Here is a 21203-nt window from a genome sequence, read left to right as displayed (position 1 = left end):
AACACTTGTTCATGGCCCACATAGCCTACAATGGTTCACATTCAGACCACTGATGCATCTTATGCAAAAACCATAGTGAACATATAACCAGACAATCATTCAACATATCCACAAATGCACATTCATTTACACAATATGAATGTACATGTAAAACAATTTGCATATGCATATGCATATGAACACATGCCTGCAACATACCTCCTGTCTCATGATTCATCTCATGCATAACATGCAAACATGCACATGATCATGTTAATGCAACAACAATATAACTTCAGATCATAATATGCATATCTATGCCAACATTGTATTAAATCTCTTAAGCATATGTAAACAACAAATATTTTTGCCAATTCGAACAAGCTCGGGATACAACACATACCCACCTAGCCCAAAGCTATGCTGCCCTGCACACGGTACATCATTAAAACTCTATTGGCACTCGACTAGGCTTTGACAAAACAATCACAGCCCCAACCGATGCCCATATGCAGTCTCAGTTAATTTTCTGCACATATGTGATGATTCTTTACAACACTAAAACATATTTTTCTGTACCAACCAAACATATATATGATGACACATTATGCAGCCTAAGCAGTCATATTTAAGCATGTATTTTAGGTGATATGAGCAGTCAAATGATCAACCAAAAGGATATGTACTACAATCATATATTGAACATGCATGGACAATCATTTAAACATATAATTTGGTGACTATTTAAAAACATGTATAACCGTGCATTTTGGTAACATTTTACAAGCATAAACAATCCCAAGAATAGTATATAAATAGTCCAAAAATTCAGACATATAACAGTCTGAGAAATCGACCTTATAACAATCTGAAAATTAGACTTATAACAATCTGAACTTCAGACATATGACAATCCAAAATTCAGACTTATAACAATATGAAATATCAGACTTATAACAGTTCGAATAAACAACCGTTTGACAGTTCGGAAAATAGTCATATGACTATCTAACAAACAATCATATGACAGTCCAAAAAAATGTCATAAATTTTCCCAATTAATAGTCATATGACAGCCCCAAAAAACAGTCATATGACTATCCAAAAAAATTAGTCATATGACAGTCCAGAAAGTTGCCCTATACTAGACCGGATATCAGTCATATGACAGTCTGAGAAACAGTCATATGAAAGCCCAAAAATCTGTCATATGACAGTTCAAAAAACTGTTATGTGTTAGTCTGAATAACAGTCATATGACAATCCCAAAAAACTGTCATGTAACAGTCCAAAAAACAAACTTATGACAATCTGAAAAGCTGTCATATAACTCGCAGTTCAGACTCCATATAAAACTGCATATGTATTGAATGTAAACATGCCTATTTAATTAAAAAGCAAGGCATGATAAACAAAGATTGTGCATGTATCAGATCTGAATATGCATAACAAAAACTACACATATATCTAAAAATGATTTCGGAATCCCATATATATATAACCCTGCAACAGTCATGGTTTGGGTCAGATCTGACCCCAAACCGTGGCTGCGATTCTCACCGGGGGGGGGGGGGGATTCTTGTATACATATACATATATATGTATTCACATATATATGTATTTGTACATGAACAAAACATAAATGGCCTAATAAAAATTTACAGCTATGGGCATGGAAAAGATGATTGTTTGAACAATGGACATATTATCATTTAAATTTGTAGATCTAGACCAAATTTGCACATTTGTGGTGATCGGCAGATCTGTCTACAGTCGTAGTTGGCAGATCTGTTCGCACACACGGTGTGACAGATCTATCTATATCTATTCTTGTGAATAGTGGGATTGATGTACCTAAATCAAAATAGCATGCACATATCGAAATAGAATTTATTGATTGATTTACCATTACATATATATATATATATATATATATATATATATATATATATATAAAGGAAATCATCCCATATATGCATAGGTATATATAGATATGTATATACATAATCGATGTGTCGTTATGTATATATATATCAGATTTTTGTGTTTCCCTTTTTCCTTCTTTTTCTTTACCACAAAAAACATTACATAAACTTGACCTAAGCTATTTCTCTCCATTTGAATCAAGAGAGAAGCCCGCATCTTTGTTGAAGTTTGAAAAAGACCAAAAAAATTATTGGATGTTTGAAGAGGAAGAGAGTCTTCTCCTTCTCTTTTTCCTCTCTTTCTCCTCTCCCACGATTTTCCTTTTCTCTCTCTCTCTCTCTTTCTCCTTTCTTCTTTCTTTCTTTCTCTCTCTTTTTTTTTAAGGTTTTTATAATAGAGGGGATCCTCTAGAGGGTGACGCCTCTCTAGAGTTTCTCATATGGGTTTGGAGATGGAGCTTTTCCATGTGGGACTCTATCTCTAACCCTCCTTTCTTTATTTCTTTCTGTTGACTTTTTTTCTCTTACTACCTCTTTTAATATTTATATATTTTTTGTTTACTCAACCAAATTGGGCTCTTCTAGAGACCCTAATTATTTGGTAACTACCATATCTATAAAATTTTCAGAATTAATTATTTATTAATTAATAAATATCTAAAAAATTGTAGAGGGTGTCTTACCCCTCTGAAAGTTTTTTTAACTTTAACTGCCCTTAAACTAAACCTTCATATTGAATTTTAAAGCTTTAATTTTGTTGGACCTGGATTTTTGATCTAGATCTGAATCTAAGATCCAAATCCATATCTAAAGTTCATATGGATCTTGAACCGGATCAGATCCTAATTAACATGGGTCTTGGACTGAGTCTAGGTCCATATTAACTTGTATCATACAGATAAGATTAGATCCGATCCGATCTAATTCAGACCCGATTTCATTGAAGCAAGCCTTTTTTGAAAAAATGTGAATTTTGGGCCAACCGTTGCCCAAATTCAGAAAAATAAAATATTGATGCTTTTAGAATTTTGAGGCACATCTAATGATATATGATCTAAATTTCACCTTTGAATTTTGCCTGAATTTAACCTAAGTTTTGCGTGAATTTTGCTTGATTTTAAAGGTAAAAAATAAAAGTTTTTATCATATCTTGTTTGGCTCGTATTGGTCTTGTCAAGGAGACCTGGGCCGAACCCAGATTCAATTGACACCACCTAAAATCAAGAATTTATCGATTTTACTACAACACAGTCAATTTTTTTGAAATCTTAGAATTTAACATAGTATAAAAACACACGATATTACAAAAAATATCTTAGAATAGACAAAAAAGGCATAGCATCGCCTGCTCATCCCTTATTTAAGGAATGTTGTCGGGGTTGTATCTCAGTGCCCATTTGTCATTTTCCAACAAGTTTGGTATCATTGGAAAGGTATTTTTGTCTTTTTTTATTTTATTTTATGTATTTTTTAGCATTGTTCACTTTATGGGTCAAAACATCCTCTGAAGATAGATTGTTTGGTTGTTCCAGTATGTAAAGTATGTTTCTATTTCGGTTTTGGAACATAGAAACAAGAACCCTAAAGAGGTTTTAGGTTTGACTCAAAATATAAAAGTTATAGTTTTGTGTCTCAACTTTTCAATGACTATAAAAACACAAGCTTTTGACATTAGATCAGAGAGATACTGATTTGAGAAGAAAGATTGTTCTGCAAAAAATAATAACATATTTGGGAGGAAGTTTGCATATATAGGAAGTTCGCATGTATAAAGGGTAAAAAAGTTTTTTTAAATCTAGATATTTATGATTTTGGATATGGAAAGAATATAAAAAATTGTAGGATATTTCAAGAAACATGTCAAATTAGTCGTATAGAACAATCATTTTCTGAATATTAAATATGAGTTGAACAACAATCAACCATGAAGTCAAGTGGCCAAGACTAAATGTCAACAACTTTGGACTGTTTGAGCATTAAATCTACAGAATGTTGGATGATTCCAGTCAATATCAAAGGCAGCTTGGTCAACCTAAATGGCCAAGTTGAATTAAGTCAAAGTCCTTCAATGGGCAAAAAGGTTGACCGTGTTGGAGCAAAGCATTTTGCACTTGCACTCGTATGCATGCACACATACTCTTGCAACCAAGTCCATATCCAAAATCCAAATTCCAAGTTTGAGGTCTAAGTCCAAGTCCAAAGGCTTGCCCTCTTAAGGGACCCTACACAATTTAGATTGAAAATGATCGTACTCTATGGATCATTTGACCCAATTTCCTAAATATCCTACAATTTTGACATTCTCTCGATGTCCAAAACCGCAAATATCCAACATCGTTAAGACCCTTTTATCCTTCACAACTGCGAATTTATGCCTTATTGTGATACAATTGTACTGCCCATCAGGTAGTTTCAACTCCCACTTAAATCTAGAATCATAAGTTTTTTTGTGTGAAAACTCAGACCTCACGAACTCGCATAAATTTATTTTCAATTTTTTGGTGAAAATGAAACCACCAAAATTGCAAATATCCTACTCTTTCGTATATATGTCAATATTTTGAGTAAAAATATTTGTGAAACTCCACTTAAATTGAAACCACTAAAATCTTATAGTTTTGCATAAATCATACTTTTCGCACATAATTCACAATTTTACATAAACATAATTGCAAAAATCCTTCTATTTTACAAATAAATTGGTTATTTGTGATTATAGTTGTTTCAGCAGTTATGCGAAACAATAGGATTGTTGCAAAACTTTTGGATTTGTGCGAATCAATAGGATTTTTCAAATATTTTTTTGCGAATTTGTAAATTAATATGCAAAAAAGTATGATATATGTAATTTTAGTGGTTTTAGTTTAAATGAACATATGTTTAAGCGAATTTACATAGCATTTACAATTTTAGTAGTTTCAGTTTTTTAAGTGGATTTTTGCATATAACAACCCAAATAACAATGAATGTAAGCAAATAGACATTCAAATAATTTAAACATTCAAATGATTTAAAAATATGTAAACATATAAACATATAAACAATGTTGTTATATACAAATCATTTAACAATGATATCGATTTGAACATTCAAATCATTTAAACATTCAATAGTGCTTTTAGTTTAAACATTCAATTTAAACATTTAACAATGGTTTCAGTTTTATATTTAAATTATTTAAACATTCAATAATGGTTTCAGTTTTACATTCAAATCATTTAAACATTCAATCGTTGACATTATATACAAATGAATGACAAACAAATGACTTTATATAAAAATTCATTCATAGAAACATTCAAATGACATTATATACAAATCAATGAGTTATAATGTTGATTTTTGAATGTATACAGAAAAACAAAAAACAATCAAATGAATTTCTATGATTGAGGATGTTATTACAGCGATCGTAGCTCATCGATGACCATATTTGCGTTCTCCAGAAGGCCAGCTTGAGTATGTATCATATCTTTTTGAGTACGTACCATATTCTTCAACATGCAAATTTTTTCAAGTGCAAGAGTCAACTCTTCCTCTGATCCACTTACAGTCTTTTCGTGCTTCTCTCCAACTTTCGTTTCTCCCTGAAAAGCCCTCTTTGCCATTGAAGAACATGCAACCCGTTGGGCAGCTATAAAATCATCATTGGTGACACGTTTCATGGATGGCTAGAAGATGTTTTTGCTGCCTTCGCACCAATGTTGAAGTTCTAAGAGGAATACCATGGGGTAACCTTCGTTCAATCCTTCGTGGTATGCAATAGAAATTTGCTAACTGCACGAGGGAGATTGGTTGGTTGCTGAATAAACCCAAACTGCTGAACAACTTGACTAGCCATTAGACACTCAACTTTATTCATGTTGTGCATCCAAATGTTCTTCATGGCAATGTCTTTTGCCTCCACAACCACATCGACATTCTTCTTTTCCTCCAACACGCCTTCATAGGGGCACCAGTTTACCTACATTTTCTTTATGGTTAGGCCTATAGACATGTATCTATTAAAAAAATATTAAAAATATCAACAATACTTACGTTTGCCTTAGTCAGCCTGTGAAGTGATGTAGCGCTGTCAGCACATGACATGTGAGAACCCACCAATCTTTGATCGCTACTTCTTCATTAAATGGCTGACTTTACATTGTGGCACATAAAAATTCATGGGCAACATCACACATCTGGGGCCTTTCAATGGATATGTACTCCCATATCCAAACGTACATAAATATGATTAACAAGAATTAATACAAGTATGTATCAAAACAGAATGTATAAATATAGGAATAACTATAAATCAAAAGTTTAGGTACAATGAATGAATAAATACTTTCAACAACACCAACATCCAAACAAAGTTTTTTCTTTCGCTCTTTGTGCTACTCAAACTTGCATATAGGTATGCAAGTATGACTGCCCTCCATGCGTATTGATCAATGCGATCTAGGTCTTCCAACAATTTGATGTACGATGCATGAACCAACTTTCCACCAGTGTCGATGAATACGCATGAACCAAAGAATTATAAAAAGAATACTCTCACTGCCGTTTCCACCCTACTACCACCCTTCCCTTCAATACATGGTAGTTTTGTCTTCATCCTTCTCGCTTACTGGAGTCATAATAGCTCCTAAGCCATGAAAACTTGATCTTATCACCTTCGAACACATCATCATTTGCTTGCAAATAAATATTACTCAACCGCTTAAAATCTCCTCACTTTGTACCACTGACTGGCTCTCCATAACTCTTTAGTCTGACGATTCGTGTCAAGTCCTCCAACGTGATGGTCATCTCAAGATCTCCGAACTGAAACGTATTGGTTGCCGGATTCCAAAATTGCACAATGGCCTCTAAGAGGGGGTGACTGATGTTTTATAGTGTGATCTCCAAGAATTTGCGAAAATGCATTTGATCCAACAACTCCTTCACTTCCTCTGTCAGTGTTAAAAATCATTGGTATACTTGGTTCCAATAGAATCGATGCATGCAAGATGTTGGCTCTTTTGAATCAATTGGCTAAGAATCGTGTAATCTAAATTAATTTTACTCAAATCAATCAATTACAATGAAATCAATCAATTGCAATGATTTTTTATATGTTTCGCAATTACATGACAAACTAATCAATTGCATTCATGTATAGTAACAATATATAATATATATCAATTTAATCAATAAAATCAGTCAATTGCAATGAATTTCTATATGTTGCACACATACATGACAAACTAATCAATTGCATTCATGTATAGTAGCAATATATATATATATATATATATTAATTTAATCAATGAAATCAGTTAATTAAAATGAATTTTTACATGTTTTACACATACATGACAAACTAATCAATTGCATTCATGTATAGTAGCAATCTATATATATATATATATATCAATTTAATCAATAAAATCAGTCAATTACAATAAATTTTTACATGTTATATATATATATCCCTCTCCCTTTCCTTTCCTGCAATGGATCAAAAGAGAGAGAAAAACGCCTCTGTCATAGATGGGTCTCACTCTCCCTCTGCCACTGCTGTTGTTGGAGGTGGGTTTCCCTCTCTCTCTGCTGCTGTCATTGCCAATGATCGAAGCGACACACTGTAGTTTTTGCCGATTGGGTAGGGTCCCCATTTCCCCTTTCTCTTCTTCCTTCTTCCTTCCAATGGTGAGCCCTGTGTCCATCGGCGACGCCTTCCCCACCAGGACTCTCTCTCCCTCTTTTATTTTCTTTCTTTTCCTTTTTCTATTTTTTCTTTTTTGTTCTATGTTCTTCTCCTCCGTCTTCTTCTTTGTGTTTTTTTTCTCTTTCTATAAAACCTATAAATTTTCAAGAGAAAATAAATAAAGGAATTACCTTAATTCGAGTTAAAAATATATTTTTATCTTTTATTATCAATTTTGTGTGTTTATATGCTTAATTTTATCTTTCTGACAAAGAAGGGTAAAATGGTCATTTTAACCATTGCCATAAATAAAATATTATTAAAATATTCAATTTAATTATTTTAATGAGTCACAAAACCATTTAAACATTTTTGAGGTGTTTCAAACTTAAGGGGATATATTTTAATGGTTCTTAGAATGATTTTGTGAAAGGGTATTTTGGTCATAAAACTAACTATGAGAATTGTTTTAATTGAATAAATTATTGATTTAGAACCATAATTTTTGTCTAAAAATATATTGATATTCGTTAAATAGGTTTAGGGTCTTCGTTGTTTTATTTCTTTTTATTATTTTTCTTTACTTTTTATGTCTTTTGGTTTGGGACCGAACCGGACCCAAACCGGGTCCGATTCGGACCCAGTCTCCTTCTCGCAAAAGGGGAAGGGCAAGGCCATTAGGGCGCCCAACCCCCTCTTTCATTTATTCCCCTCTTTTACCTCAGACGGAGCCAACTGCCTCTTCTCCCTTCCTCGTCTGCGGTCTTACCAAAGCAGCACCGTCACTGACACCCCCAGCCGACCCCTCTCCTCACCTTCTTCTCTTTCCCTTCCGTCCGAACGTCGGCCAGCAACTGACCACCCTGCGCCGCCGTCGTGAGCACCACAGTCTTTTCATCTTCCTCTTTTCCCCTTTCTTCCCTTCCCTCCTCTTTTTCTTTCCCCCGTTCGGGTGCCGTCCAGAAACCCCCGTCGTTGTCGCCCTCGTCCTCCTCCTGTTCGCCAGAAGCCAGCCACTGCTGCAACCCTGATGCTGCTGCCACACACTCGGGAGCCCTAACCATCATCGACCATCCGTTTCTCTGCCACGGTTGCACGATTCAGACATGGTATTCCCTTTGCATTCTTTTTTTCCTTTCTCTCTTTCATGTTGTTTTTCGTTTTGTATCTTGTATTCCCTTAAAGTTGTTGTTTCCACAATCACTGAAACACCCGACGCTTCCTCTCTCCCTCTCTTTATACTTTGCGGGTGGGGTTTGCGCATTGGGGAAGCGAAGCCCCTTTTTCCTCTTCGATTTATGAGAACCAGGGTGGTTCTCTATAATCAAATTATGAAGTTCATTGTGTTGATGCATTCCATCTGTAATCGTAGGCATGCTTTATAGTTGTTGTTTTTTTATGCCTCGACATTCTGTCTTGCGCTACGTGGGCACTGGAAATCGCTAAGATAGGGATGCCCATCCTTTTATGTCGTGTACTATTTTTTTTTGTTCAACCAGGGATTATGCATTGTTTACGTATTTTTCTAGCCGAATTTTATTTGTATTGTTTTCTCGATTTGTGTGCCTGATTCCCAACTTTGGGAATCATGTAGGGCTATTGTGCATGACAGCAGGGGGTATCCTTTGCATTGTCGGTTCCTATTTTGTTTCCTTGGTTTGGATTCGGTTCTAATGAGTATATATATATATATATATACATTTCGTTGAAACCCAATACCTCGATGTTACCTCACTGGGGTGTTGCATGGGGCAGCATGCAGCCCGTGGAGTTGCACCACCTGGCTGTTCAATATGATTTGGGCTTGTCAGGGTATTGCTTTTCAGTTTTTGCAAATCGGGTTATCAAATTTTGTTTTGATTTTTATCACTCGTGCGAAAGCGTATTTAGATAAAAGTTATTATGGTTTGTGCAGCATTGTAGCGCTCTCTCGTTGTGAGAGGGACGAGTAGATCACGTCATGTGTCATTGCACTGGATCTTCAGGATCCTGAGTTTCGTTTTACTTGTTGTCGCATCGAAAATGTAGGATTTCTAAACTAAAAATTTAGAATGTAATTTATGTTGTGTAATAGAAATTTGAAAGTTAGTTCTGTAGAGTTGAATCGCTCAAGAAAGAACCAGTTAAGACATAGGAGGACAATAAAAAATACATAAAATAATGAATACTCCTATGGTTGTTTTTGGATGTCTATACCCTCTTTTGTACCAGATGGATTTGAATAACAAGAGAAACAATTAATTAGATTTTTAGAATAATTGTTTTCATATGCATAATCATATATTGTGAGCATGTAGAAACTTATAAGGTTTGACATGATTATTGCATATGAATTGTTACATGTGAACGAAAAAGATATGTTTATGATTGGTCATATGATTTTGACATGTTGTTACAAGCCAAGGGCTTGGTTGATGCACGTGAGGTGCTTGTGTGTGTGAGGCACACGGAAGGAGTCAAGATAAGACATGTTTCATTATTATATTTGAATACAAAATGCATAAATGTCTGATAAATGACATAAATTTGTAATTGAAACAATGCATGCCTTAGTCATAAGTTGGACATGAGCATGTTCTTTTTTAGCATAAAGAAAGTGAATGATGACATTAGATGATATATTGCACTTTTACTTCACTTTGGAGTATGCTATAAACTCTTAGTTTTATTCATTTATGCAAATGATTATCATGTATATGAATGAATATGAAATTGAATACCATGAATTAAAATGAGAATGAATTTGAGATCCATGCATACAAGTGTTGTAATTATGAAGGCCATGAAATGAATGATAGTTTATGTGATTGAATATCATGTTCTTATTATGAGGTGGATTTTCTTGACTCTCATTTCTAAAATGATGAGAATTACACTTGATTGCATCATTTCAACTTGAATCGCATTCTTTAAGTTTAATTTTGGTTTTCTAGAGGCACATGGTTGATGCCTTATAATTTTTACAGATAACCTCGTGAAGGATTGAAGCGAAGCGCGGGTTGCTGCGTAGCTGAAGGCTTTACTCTTACCTAGTACGATTCGTGGAGGGATCAGACAAAAGTTTTGAGATAGTTAAAAACTTATGTAAATTTTACTTTTTGTCTGAATCCTTACATGTAAAGAAGTGTAATATTTTGGAATGAGAACATTTTTAAATTCTATCATTTCATTTTTATTATGTTCTTGCATATGGTCTAGAACTTTAATTTTTTACGTAACTCCTCAATTATCTTAAATCTTGATACATTTTGTCTTTCGTATTTCATTTTTCACGTGTAAGAAGCCTTTAGAGTAATAGTTTTAATCAAGTTGTGTCTATGGATGATTCCGTACTGGATCTGATACTAAGAGGCTAATATACACTCACGCTTGTACTCAGGTGGGCCGTCTAGTATTTGGAACGGTTGGAATGTAGTCATAGATGAACTTGTTGGTATATTACTTTGGGGAACCATGTGGATTGTTTATATAAATAAAAAGTTTTAAATTTTTCTCAAAATTTGGGATTTGGGAAAGTTTTTAAAGGTTGGATTTTTGAGGGACGGTATACTTTCATCTTCCTTTTCATCTTTTTTCTCTTTCTTCTTTTTCTTCTTTTCTTCCATTCTACCCACCTTTTTTTTTTGTTCATTCCCTTCTTCTCTTAGCGCCTTTTTTTCTTTTTTTTTCTTCTTTTTTTTTTGTTTTTTTATGCTTTTTTTGTTCTTTTGGATTAGATAGATATTAGTGGTAAATTTGGTCTCTTTTGGTTTGTTATGAATGTCTCACGTAATTTGAATATTATGACAATGTTGAGCATTTAAATGCTTGTAAAATGTGCTTCTTGTAATGCTTCACAAAGAAAAAACTGATTGCTTATGTGAATGACAGTACGATTGATTTATGAAAAAACTTATGTTTCTTAGGTGAACTCTCCCCATTTGGCATTCAAACTTTGGATCTTCCACCGGAACAAAGCCTTTTCTCAAGGATTAATCACTACATCTTGAAAATGATCTTTAGAAATCTGCAAGCAAAAAAAAAGTGAGATTATTGACCCAGTTTTGCAGTTCAAATTTCAGAAGTTATCAGGTCTTTGGTCATGTATTGCAAGAATAAAGCCGATATTCTAGTCTGCTATTTTTTTCTTTCTGGAAATTATTTGCATGTTGTTGGGAAGTATTCTGTTTGGGTGATGGAAGTGTATAGGCAAAATTTTATGGAAGTTATCAGCTAACATTCGGTTCTCATGTCTGGGCCTCTTAGTGAGTGAAGACGAGTACGCATCAAGTGATGAAGCCGGTGCACATAGGCATCTTTGCCAATAAATAGTTAAAAGATAGACTTTAAACCATTTTTGCATTGCTCAGTTCCATGCAATCTGTTGTCATGATTTATTTAATAAAGTGGCAATCTTATCTCTACTATTGTAGGCTTGAGCTGCTTTATAATTACATTTAGCGTGTGGTTGGAATGATTTTTTTTGTTATTCTTGTGAATTGGATGATCTATTTATGTATATTTTTTTGTCTATTCGTTATTTGCAGAATATGGATGGCAAAAAGTTTGATGTGTTTTTTGAAGGACGAAAGCCTGGTACATATAGAGGATGGGATGAATTCATTGGACAAGTACTTGGCTTCAAGAAAGCTTGTTATAAATCATTTCATACAGAAGCCACTTATCATTTCATGTGTTTCCAAAAATAAGAGCAAGTTGTAACTGGTCTAAAAACAAGGAAGCCCTAGTTCTGTGTAAGGCCCCTATGTGTTAAATTGTAATCACCTTTTGAATCATAATATAATTGTTCCTTTTGGAACCTTGGTGCATGTGTGCTATCTCGCTTCATAACCTTGGGGGTTAACGACATTGCGATGTAGGGCTGCACTTTGTGAATTGTGTACGGATGTAGTGTTGATGGCAGTGTTGTGTGTATCTTGTGCAATCCACTTGTATGATTGTGTGGACAAAATGTTGGTTGGGTCTGATTTGGATGCAGGGATATAGCCTTGGGGTGGCAAATTTGGGCTCATTGTGATGTAGGGACATAGCCTTGGTGATTGCGTACTCAGGCTAATATCATAGCCAAGCTGCAAGCACATACAAAAGAAGAAACCAAAAATAAAACTGTAAAAATCTATCAATTCAAGCAAGTTATATCTGAGCCACATAGTATCTTGAAGGCTTAAATCACTTGGTTATTGTAGCACAACAATAACTGACTACTGGGTTAATAATGTATTGCAACTCCCATGTATTAGAAGTTTCACATGAAAAGACAAATTCACTGAATTGCTTCCAATGCCGATTCACAAAAAAGAGGTCGACCATTTGGGCTCTGGAACATTCTCTATCCTCTTTGGCATGGGAATTGTGGATGTTTGGCAATACGCCACTTCTTGCAATGGTTGCCCCAGTCAGCAGCTTCCTCGTCTCCTCGTCATTCCCCACCGCTAGGACATATGTTCTCTGCATGCCAAAAGCACCATCGGTAATACATCCCTTGCACATACAATCCATTAATAAATGACTAATACAGTAATCTTTAACATTTTTGTGCACAAAAAAGCTGCAATTTTTGTTGCAACCTCTTGTCTACCTGTAATCATCAACATTTTGATAAAGAATGAGATTTTCTACAATACATATGACAACAATCATATGTTGTTTTCATACATTTATCAAAATACACATTGAAAGCATAGGTTATAGCGATGCCCATTAATTAAGTGGGGTGACACAAGAGATTGTTGGTAAAGAGGACTGAGTTCTGCTATAGGTTCCCTATACTCCAAAATCCTTGAATCTGCTCCAGAATGGGAATGGATATTTTAGCAGCACTTTAGCAGGAAGACTGTGAAATGGTCGCCAAGCACTTCTCAACAAATTCTCACTTCACTGTCGGTAAATCTGTACAGAGATGCTGGATTTTCCCCTTTTTTTTTGTGAAAAAAATCAAATGAAAGAAGATGAGTCTGCAACCATAAAGAAAAGGAAAAAGCTGAAGCCCAATAAAGATGAGCAAAAGGGGATCTGTGCAACCAATCTGTGAAGATTATCATGACTGAAGATACAGAAGCCCTTTCAAAATCTGCCTTTGCATTTCATTAACGACATCGACAACTCCAAAGATGGACATCCAGTCCAATCTTCTCTCCCTCGGAAATCTTAGCGAGGTCCCAGTCTTCTTCACCAAACAGGCAAAACACTAATAATTGTTCTGTGGTTATCAAAGATGGGTGAACAACAAAAATCACAGATAAGGGAGAGGGCTAACCATTGGAGAACCAACCATTGGAAGGAAGACGAGAAAGGGGAAATGGGGACCCTACCAACAACAACAACAACTACGCCTTCATCCCAAAACAATGGGGACCCTACCCAATCGGCAAAAACTGCAGCGCCTCACATCGATCGTTGGCGGCGATGACGGCAGAGAGAGAGGGAGACCCATCTCTGGAAATGGCGGTGACAAAGGGAGAGTGAGACCCATCTCCGGTGGCGGCGCTCCTCACTCTCTCCTGATCCGCTCGTTGTAGGGAAGGAGGAGAGGGAGAGGGACAGGAGAGAGAGGGAGAGAATTAGAAAAGAGGGGATAGATTCTCAAAAAAGGGTATTAAGATCTTGCACCCAATTGCTCAGCTACTCATTTCTCTCTCCATATATATATATATATATAATCAATCAAACTAGTCAATTGCTATTAATTTCTATATGTTTTACACATACATCAAACTAATCAATTATATATATATATAATCAATGAAATTAGTCAATTGCAATAAATTTCTACATATTTCACACATACACGATAAACTAATCAATCACATTCAAGTATAGTAGCAATATATATATATATATATATATATATATATATATATATATATATATATAATCAATGAAATTAGTCAATTGCAATAAATTTCCACATGCATGACAAACTAATCAATTGTATTAATGTATAGTAGAAATTTCAATTTAATCAATGATTATTACAAAATAATAAATGAACAAGATACATGTCTACGAGCACCAGACCTTCTTTCCCACTGCGACCTTTTTGTCGGAGCATGCACTTTCTCTTGCGCATGGAGAACAACATCAGACTCCTGAGTGGTGTTCGCATCCGACCCAACTACATGACCCTCACTTACATCTACTTCCCGAGGATTGTCTACATTAACCTCAACCCCTAGGTCAGGTACCTCCTCTGCTCTCTTATCACTGCCACTGCAGGTGTCCGCATCTTCAGCTTCATTTATTTGGACATTGAGATTAGCAACAACCTCATAGCTAACCAATGGGTCACCCTCCCCCTCCTTAGATGCTTCCGAGATGGGAGACAAGATTGTGCCTATAAATTGCTCAATTTTTTCTGCACATTCTGCCTTAAATAGGGTCTACTTTGAAATTTGTAGTTGTTCACTATATGACAATTCGGGTTTTTTTTTTCAGCTCAATGCTTGAACACAACTGTATGTGATTATTGATGGTGCATTTTGTGTAGAAAACGTTGGATACTCACATTTTTGGCAAAGGAATCGCTACATACTTACACACTAAGCCATGCTTCCAAATAACCAGGATGACCCAGTTCATAGTTCTTCATTACCTTTTGTTATTTTGCTTGCAAAATTTCAGATGATGTGCAAAATTTCCCTTTGACACCGTCTTTTTCTTATTGAACATATTGTATTAATAATAAGATTCAATTTTTTCTACAATAACAATACAAGGAATATTGAACAAGCATTGCAAAAAAACAAACAAACTATTTGCGTTTCAAAAAGCATTAAAAAAAAGAGAACATTGTGTTATTAACAATAAAAAAACATTTTATTTCAAGCCAAAAAAACAACAAACACTGTTTCACTCAATCGTTAAACAAAATGGAACAGTGTTTGATTCAGCCATTAAACAAAAGGGCACATTTGCTTACCAAAAAAACACGCCGTCGATGGTTCAACAATGATGAAATGCCTATGATGAATAGTTGTCAAAAGGGAAGCAGGTTAGGAACCACTGGTTGGGGACAAAAGACAAAAAAAAAACCTAGATTATGCAAAAATAATCAAGTTGGGAACCAGATCGGGTTTATATCTGATTCGAGAAAATATTTCACAACAAATAAACAATATCGCATGTGTCATACTTTCGCAAATAATTAAGTACGATATTTGCAATATAAGGCAATTCACAAATTATGTTATACAAGATCGTGTAGTATCTGCAAATAAGTAAGATATTTGTGAATTTAGTGGGGTTTCACAGATAAATTTATGCGATATCGAGTCGTATATGCGAATAAGATGTTTTTGAATTTGGTAGTAAGTGGTAAGTATAGTTTCACACATAAATTTATGTGATTTCAGGAAGAATATGTGAAAAAATAGGATATTTGAGAATTTAGTAGTAAGTGATAAATAGAGTTTCACACATATTTTTGTAATTTTATGAAGTATATAAAAAAAGTAGGATATTTGCGAATTTAGTGGTAAGTAGAGTTTCACACATATATTTTTGTAATTTCATAAAATATATGCGAAAGCGTAGGATATTTGCGATTTTGGTGGTTTCAGTTTCACAAAAAAATCACAAATGGTTCTTGAGGTATGAGTTTCCGCATGAAAAAACCAGTGATTATAGATTTAAATGGGAATTGAAACTAGCCAACATGTGGTACAATTCTATCGCAATAAGGCATAAATTCACAGTTGCGAAGGGTAAAAAGGTCCTAACGATGTCGGATATTTGTGATTTTGGATATCGAGAGAATATAAAAAATTATAGGGTTTTTAAGGATTCGAGTCAAATTATCCGTACAGTACGGTCATTTTCCACAATTTAAACCCTATGACAATCTTACACCTTGAGTTTGGTTGCATCTCGTGTGATTTGAAGTTATATGATTTTAAATCACAGATTCCACTACATGATTTAAAACCACATGAGATTCAACTTCAAATATCCGTTTCTCATTTGCATGGGATTCCCCGTCACATGTTTGGTTAGCTGTGCAAATGAAATTTATTATCTCATTTGCATGAGATTCCAAATTACATTTGTATGCAACCAAACATATAAAAGTTTTAGAAAAGGGTGAACTAAAACTTAAGTAAAAAAAGTGAATAAAGGGTGGAGCTTTCCTCAAAACCTTAAGGGATGCATTGCTTGAGCTAAGCTTGCAATTTATAGGTCAGGATGGTGCAAATCTTGAGCTGCTCACTTCTTTATATTCATAGAAGGACCCGTCTGCTAGCTGAACAAGAGAAATAAAATAAAGTGATGAGAATTTGATCACTTCCAGGGAAATTATTCAATATTTGTTTCTGCCTCCCAAGTAGCACAAATGAGAGAGTACAAGGTACTAACATTTGCTTATACTGTTATACATCAAAGAACCAGCTGTGATAAATATATGCAGGGTTATCTGTGCCCGTGCATTACAACATAAAGCAGTTGAATAGCTGCAAGAGGGTTCACTTACATAGAAAATGCAAGCTGCCATGCATCAACAAGGACCCTTCTAAGGCCTGATATTTGTCTACCAGCAAACCTGCATGAAAAATAAAAAATAAATGACCACTAAAATATCCTTGCTGTGACTTTTGCAGGAGAAAAATTTAAAACTGATTTATTGAGGGGAAAAAGCACCCATATGCTTGCTAACATTCCCATAAAATGCTCAGAACATGAGTTCAATCAACTGAGGCAATTCTTCCACTTTTAATTTTTTTCACATAAGCAAGGCACTCTTCCACCATTTATTTTTCTTCATAGGTCTATAGAAAATATACTTAGGTCATAGAAAAAAGATAAAGCAGATAGATTACCGCTTTAAAGTGTTCCTTTTCTTTTGAAAAATGTAGAGAACTGCAAAGATGAATACTCCCCCAAGTGTGGCCCTTCCATGGCTGACGACTAAATGAGCATCCCCTATCTTTAAAGTGGTAGAACGGAAGAACCAGAAAAATGGGTGAAACGCTTTGAAGAAACAAGGTACAGCTGGACAATGAGATGAAACTTTCAATTTGACATTATCATCAATGTCTGTATGTTGAATTTTAGTTCTTGCATATTCCTCTGCACAAGATAGAGCATAATCTGTGCTACAAACAGCATGATCACACTCTACTGGCTCAGGCTTTCCAGGATCAAATGATGAGTCTGAATTCTTTGGATGACAGACAGTGTGCAATTTCTGCAATAACTCCTGCAGAAATTTAAAATAAATTCTGAAGATAGAAGACATGAAGCAAAATGATTTTAAAAACATGTGAACCAACTAAAAAGGGAAACAATAAAATTCACTCCTTTGCAGATATCCACTGAAACTAAAGTAATTTGTGTCCTTACACAAACTAATCATGGATTTATTAATATTGAAAAAAAAAATCTTTAGAGTTTGTAGGAAGACTTGGAAAGAATTTGAGTTCCCTAAGCGTCAGGATATTGAAGAACACTTATCATTTGTGATCCCATCTGATGTCCTCAAAAGTCATACAATCTCCAAAAGAAAGCTTACATTTTGGCATGCCTGCAACATTGTCCCACACCTGTATTAGAGAATTCCCATGACTTAGCCAACTCTCGCCCCTCATCATTAAGTAATTCTCAACCATTTCACAAAATGTAGTTTTCTTGACTACTACTGACTTATTGATTCGCACGACTACAACTTCAATGTGACTGCCAGGAAGTCATGAACAATTTCACCGCCCTAAAGGTCCCATTGCACAATAACCAATGGCAGTGAAAGTGACAAATACACACAATGGCCAAAGTTATGTAAATTTAGTGCAATCAAAAGATTATGATGGAAAACTCCAAGTTCCTGATACTGACAATGTTACTGCAAGAGGAAATTAGAATAGAAAGATTACATGAAAGAATTCAACCATCAAGCTGAGCAACAGAAGTGTTCACCTAGAGGTCTGAGAAACAGACTAAGAATCAATATGGACACTTTGGAAGGACACAAGCATCAAAACAAAATTTACACCTACAGTAGGTTGAAAACAAACCATCCTATTCGTAAATTAGAAAACGTGGAAAGGATTGACCTGGAAAACTGAGCAAAAGAAAAATGGCAAAAGAAGTAAAATGTGGAACCAAAACGTGATCCTGCGTGCCTTTTCTCTTCTGGCAAATCAGCTTTTTCCAACCAGCAACTAGCAAGTTCACCATTGTTCAAAATTTCCCCAAGGAGACTGCATAATTTTTTGCAAACCTCCACATACTTCTCTACCGGCAAGGAAGAACGATAAATATACCATTCAAATGATATTTGTGGCAGACCTGCACTTTCAAGTATATAGTGATGCTTCTGTTCTGCATGTTTCCAGCAACCAAGGAACTCCTCCAAAGTTTCTTGAAGTCCAGGCAAGCATTTTTCTGATATCAGCAAGCAAGTCCTGTTGAACATGGTGTTAGCGTCCTTTTAGCATCAAAACACATCATGGTATTTGTACCAAAAACATAGGAATCAAAGCCACACAAAACTGCCATAGGAAACTGCAAACATCATGACCATGGCCTGTAAATTATCATTGGACTTTTAGGAGATCAATTTGAAGCTAAGTCAGGATTTTGGGTTACACTAAGGCAAACAAGAATCAGTTTTAACTCATATTTGGCAGATGTTATGGAATATGCTGTTAAAAATGTAAATATACATATATATACATATATATATATATTTTGTGTATAACTAAGTTAGTTTAATTAGGTTGTTAGAGGTGAAACCCCCTATCTAATGTATGCTTCTTGCATGAGCACTGTTCAATAAAATATTATTTTCATCCCTTGTGTTTGTCCCTTTAGTGGGTGTTTGTGTGTGAGCCCATCTTATGGCCTGTGTGTGTTCTCTTGGTGTATTGGTGAAACGCTTTTTAGTGTCCACATTGTTGTTCTTGGTAAACATCTTCGGAGGATTGTGTTTCCTTTCATGGTATTAGAGCTTGGAGATCAAGCTGTTTTTTGGTGCATTGAGAAGCGTGCCACTCAAGATTTGGAAGGGATAAGGTCTCTTTTGCAAAATCCATTTAAGTATTTGTGAGATTGTGGTGCCCTTTTTGGTGGCGGAGCGTTCATGTGTTCGTGTTCTTTATTGGAGAGGCTCTCTTTGTGATAGAGTGCTCGTGATTCTTTCTTATCTCTTCTTTCTTTTTTCTCCCTCTCTATCTTCTATTATCTTTTTTAGTCCTTGTAAACATAGATAATGGTGACGATTTTGAAAACAATATTTTTAAATCAATAACTGCGCACCAAATAATAATTTTAAATCAGTTCTTACACTCGTTGCAGAGTAGCAAGTTGGATCGTCTCAACAGAGAACAAAACTTAGGGAAAATAAATTCACTGAACTTAACTTTATTAATAACTGGGAAGAGAAAGTTATACTATTCTTAATAACAAGCTAACTGAAAAACAGAAGGGACAAAAACAATAAAAATTCTAAGTATGCTCGGGCTCTCTAGCAAAATCCAGGGAGCTTGATGACCATATGATGTCTTTTTAAAGATCTGTTGTAGTTTTGAATAGATTTTTAAATGAAAGCATGTGAAAACCAGACATCAAATAATAAAAACCGGTTTTCACTAGTGGTAGAGACCGGGTCAAACTCAGGGAACGGGAATATTTCGTATTCAAACAAACAACTAACTATTCTTTATTGCCAAAAATGAAAAGTACGAGAAAAATTAGTCTACTTAGCTATTACAATGAATGAATACCCTACGCAGAGGATTTAAAAAGACTTGTTACAAACCCAGAATTAAATTCCTAAATTCTAAAATAAAAGCAAAAATTCTTCTATGCTTGTGCTTCGTATCGCATGTCGGACGTGTGCCACCACGTATCTTGCTCGCTTGCCTTCGCTCTGCACTTTTCTGCGAAACACAAACACACAAGCAGCGAAAGACGAAAAAACTAACACTACACTAAAAATGTAACTGCAGGAATGTAATTAACACTAACTACCAAAACAAGAATGACATTACGAATGTAATCTCATAAAAGAAAATAACTAACAGTACATTGCATAAAGTAAATGGAAAACACGAAAATAAAATGCAAGATTTATGAAAAGAGAAAAATAAAAACTAATGCAATGCCTAAAATGAAAATACCTAAAATGCAACGTTTAAAATGAAATGACTAAACCTAAAATACAATGATATGCATGCAAAAATGACTAAATAAAAGTCAAAACGAAAATGCCTAAAATGCGGTGCCTGAACTAACAATGCTTAAAATGCAATGCAGCTATGAAAATCAAATGGAGATAAAGCTGCCGTGAAGAATGCTTAAAAAAAAAACAAATGCTGTGAAGTGAAAAACCACTGCCGTGAACAAACTTTAAAAACAAGCATCTGTGAAAAGGGGCTTCACGACAGAAATTTCATTTACCATGAAAACCACATCAGCCGTGAGTGACTCAGGTGGACAGCCGTGAAGATGCTCAGGCGCCGAGTGAATGGTGCTCAACCGTGAAGATGGGTTGATGCTCAATGAAGAAGCAGCCGTGAATGATGGCTGCTACAAGCTGACGTGCAATGACTCAGGTGCTGTGAAGAGGGATTTCACGGCCAAACAGAGGAGTTCCAGCAAATCCGATGGATCGGATCTGCTTTCACGGTAGATGC

The 21203-nt window shown here is 35.1% G+C and overlaps 1 protein-coding gene and 1 long non-coding RNA gene across 2 annotated transcripts; one reads left to right on the top strand and one right to left on the bottom strand.

Moving 5' to 3' along the window:
- The first annotated feature begins 8285 nt into the window (after nucleotides 1–8285).
- On the top strand, nucleotides 8286–10737 carry LOC149843299 (uncharacterized). Its single transcript, XR_016431129.1, has 2 exons — nucleotides 8286–8687; nucleotides 10545–10737. It is a non-coding gene; the product is annotated as an uncharacterized LOC149843299 (long non-coding RNA).
- A 1995-nt stretch (nucleotides 10738–12732) lies between these two features.
- Nucleotides 12733–21000, bottom strand: LOC149843298 (uncharacterized). The gene is made up of 6 exons (XM_089999708.1): nucleotides 20968–21000; nucleotides 18856–18971; nucleotides 18083–18094; nucleotides 17391–17770; nucleotides 17045–17113; nucleotides 12733–13026 (listed from the first exon to the last, which is right to left on the bottom strand). Exons 2-6 carry the CDS (start codon nucleotides 18892–18894, stop codon nucleotides 13011–13013), a joined length of 516 nt encoding a protein of 171 aa, XP_089855834.1. The 5' UTR covers nucleotides 18895–18971; nucleotides 20968–21000; the 3' UTR covers nucleotides 12733–13010.
- Nucleotides 21001–21203: the final 203 nt, after the last annotated feature.

The sequence above is a fragment of the Nuphar pumila genome, chromosome 3, assembly GCF_984573655.1.
Source record: "Nuphar pumila chromosome 3, dmNupPumi1.hap1.1, whole genome shotgun sequence".
Classification (NCBI taxonomy): Eukaryota; Viridiplantae; Streptophyta; class Magnoliopsida; order Nymphaeales; family Nymphaeaceae; genus Nuphar; species Nuphar pumila.
Note: the sequence above shows the minus strand (reverse complement) of the source record. Positions and strands in the feature narration are given on the sequence as shown.

Excerpts from the sequence above, each read along its gene's own strand:
- LOC149843298 (XM_089999708.1), bottom strand. The coding sequence starts at position 18,894 with ATGCAGAACAGAAGCATCACTATATACTTGAAAGTGCAG. Across the intron at positions 17,114-17,390 it reads AAAAGGAACACTTTAAAGCG|GTTTGCTGGTAGACAAATAT; the intron begins GTAATCTATCTG and ends TTTTTCATGCAG.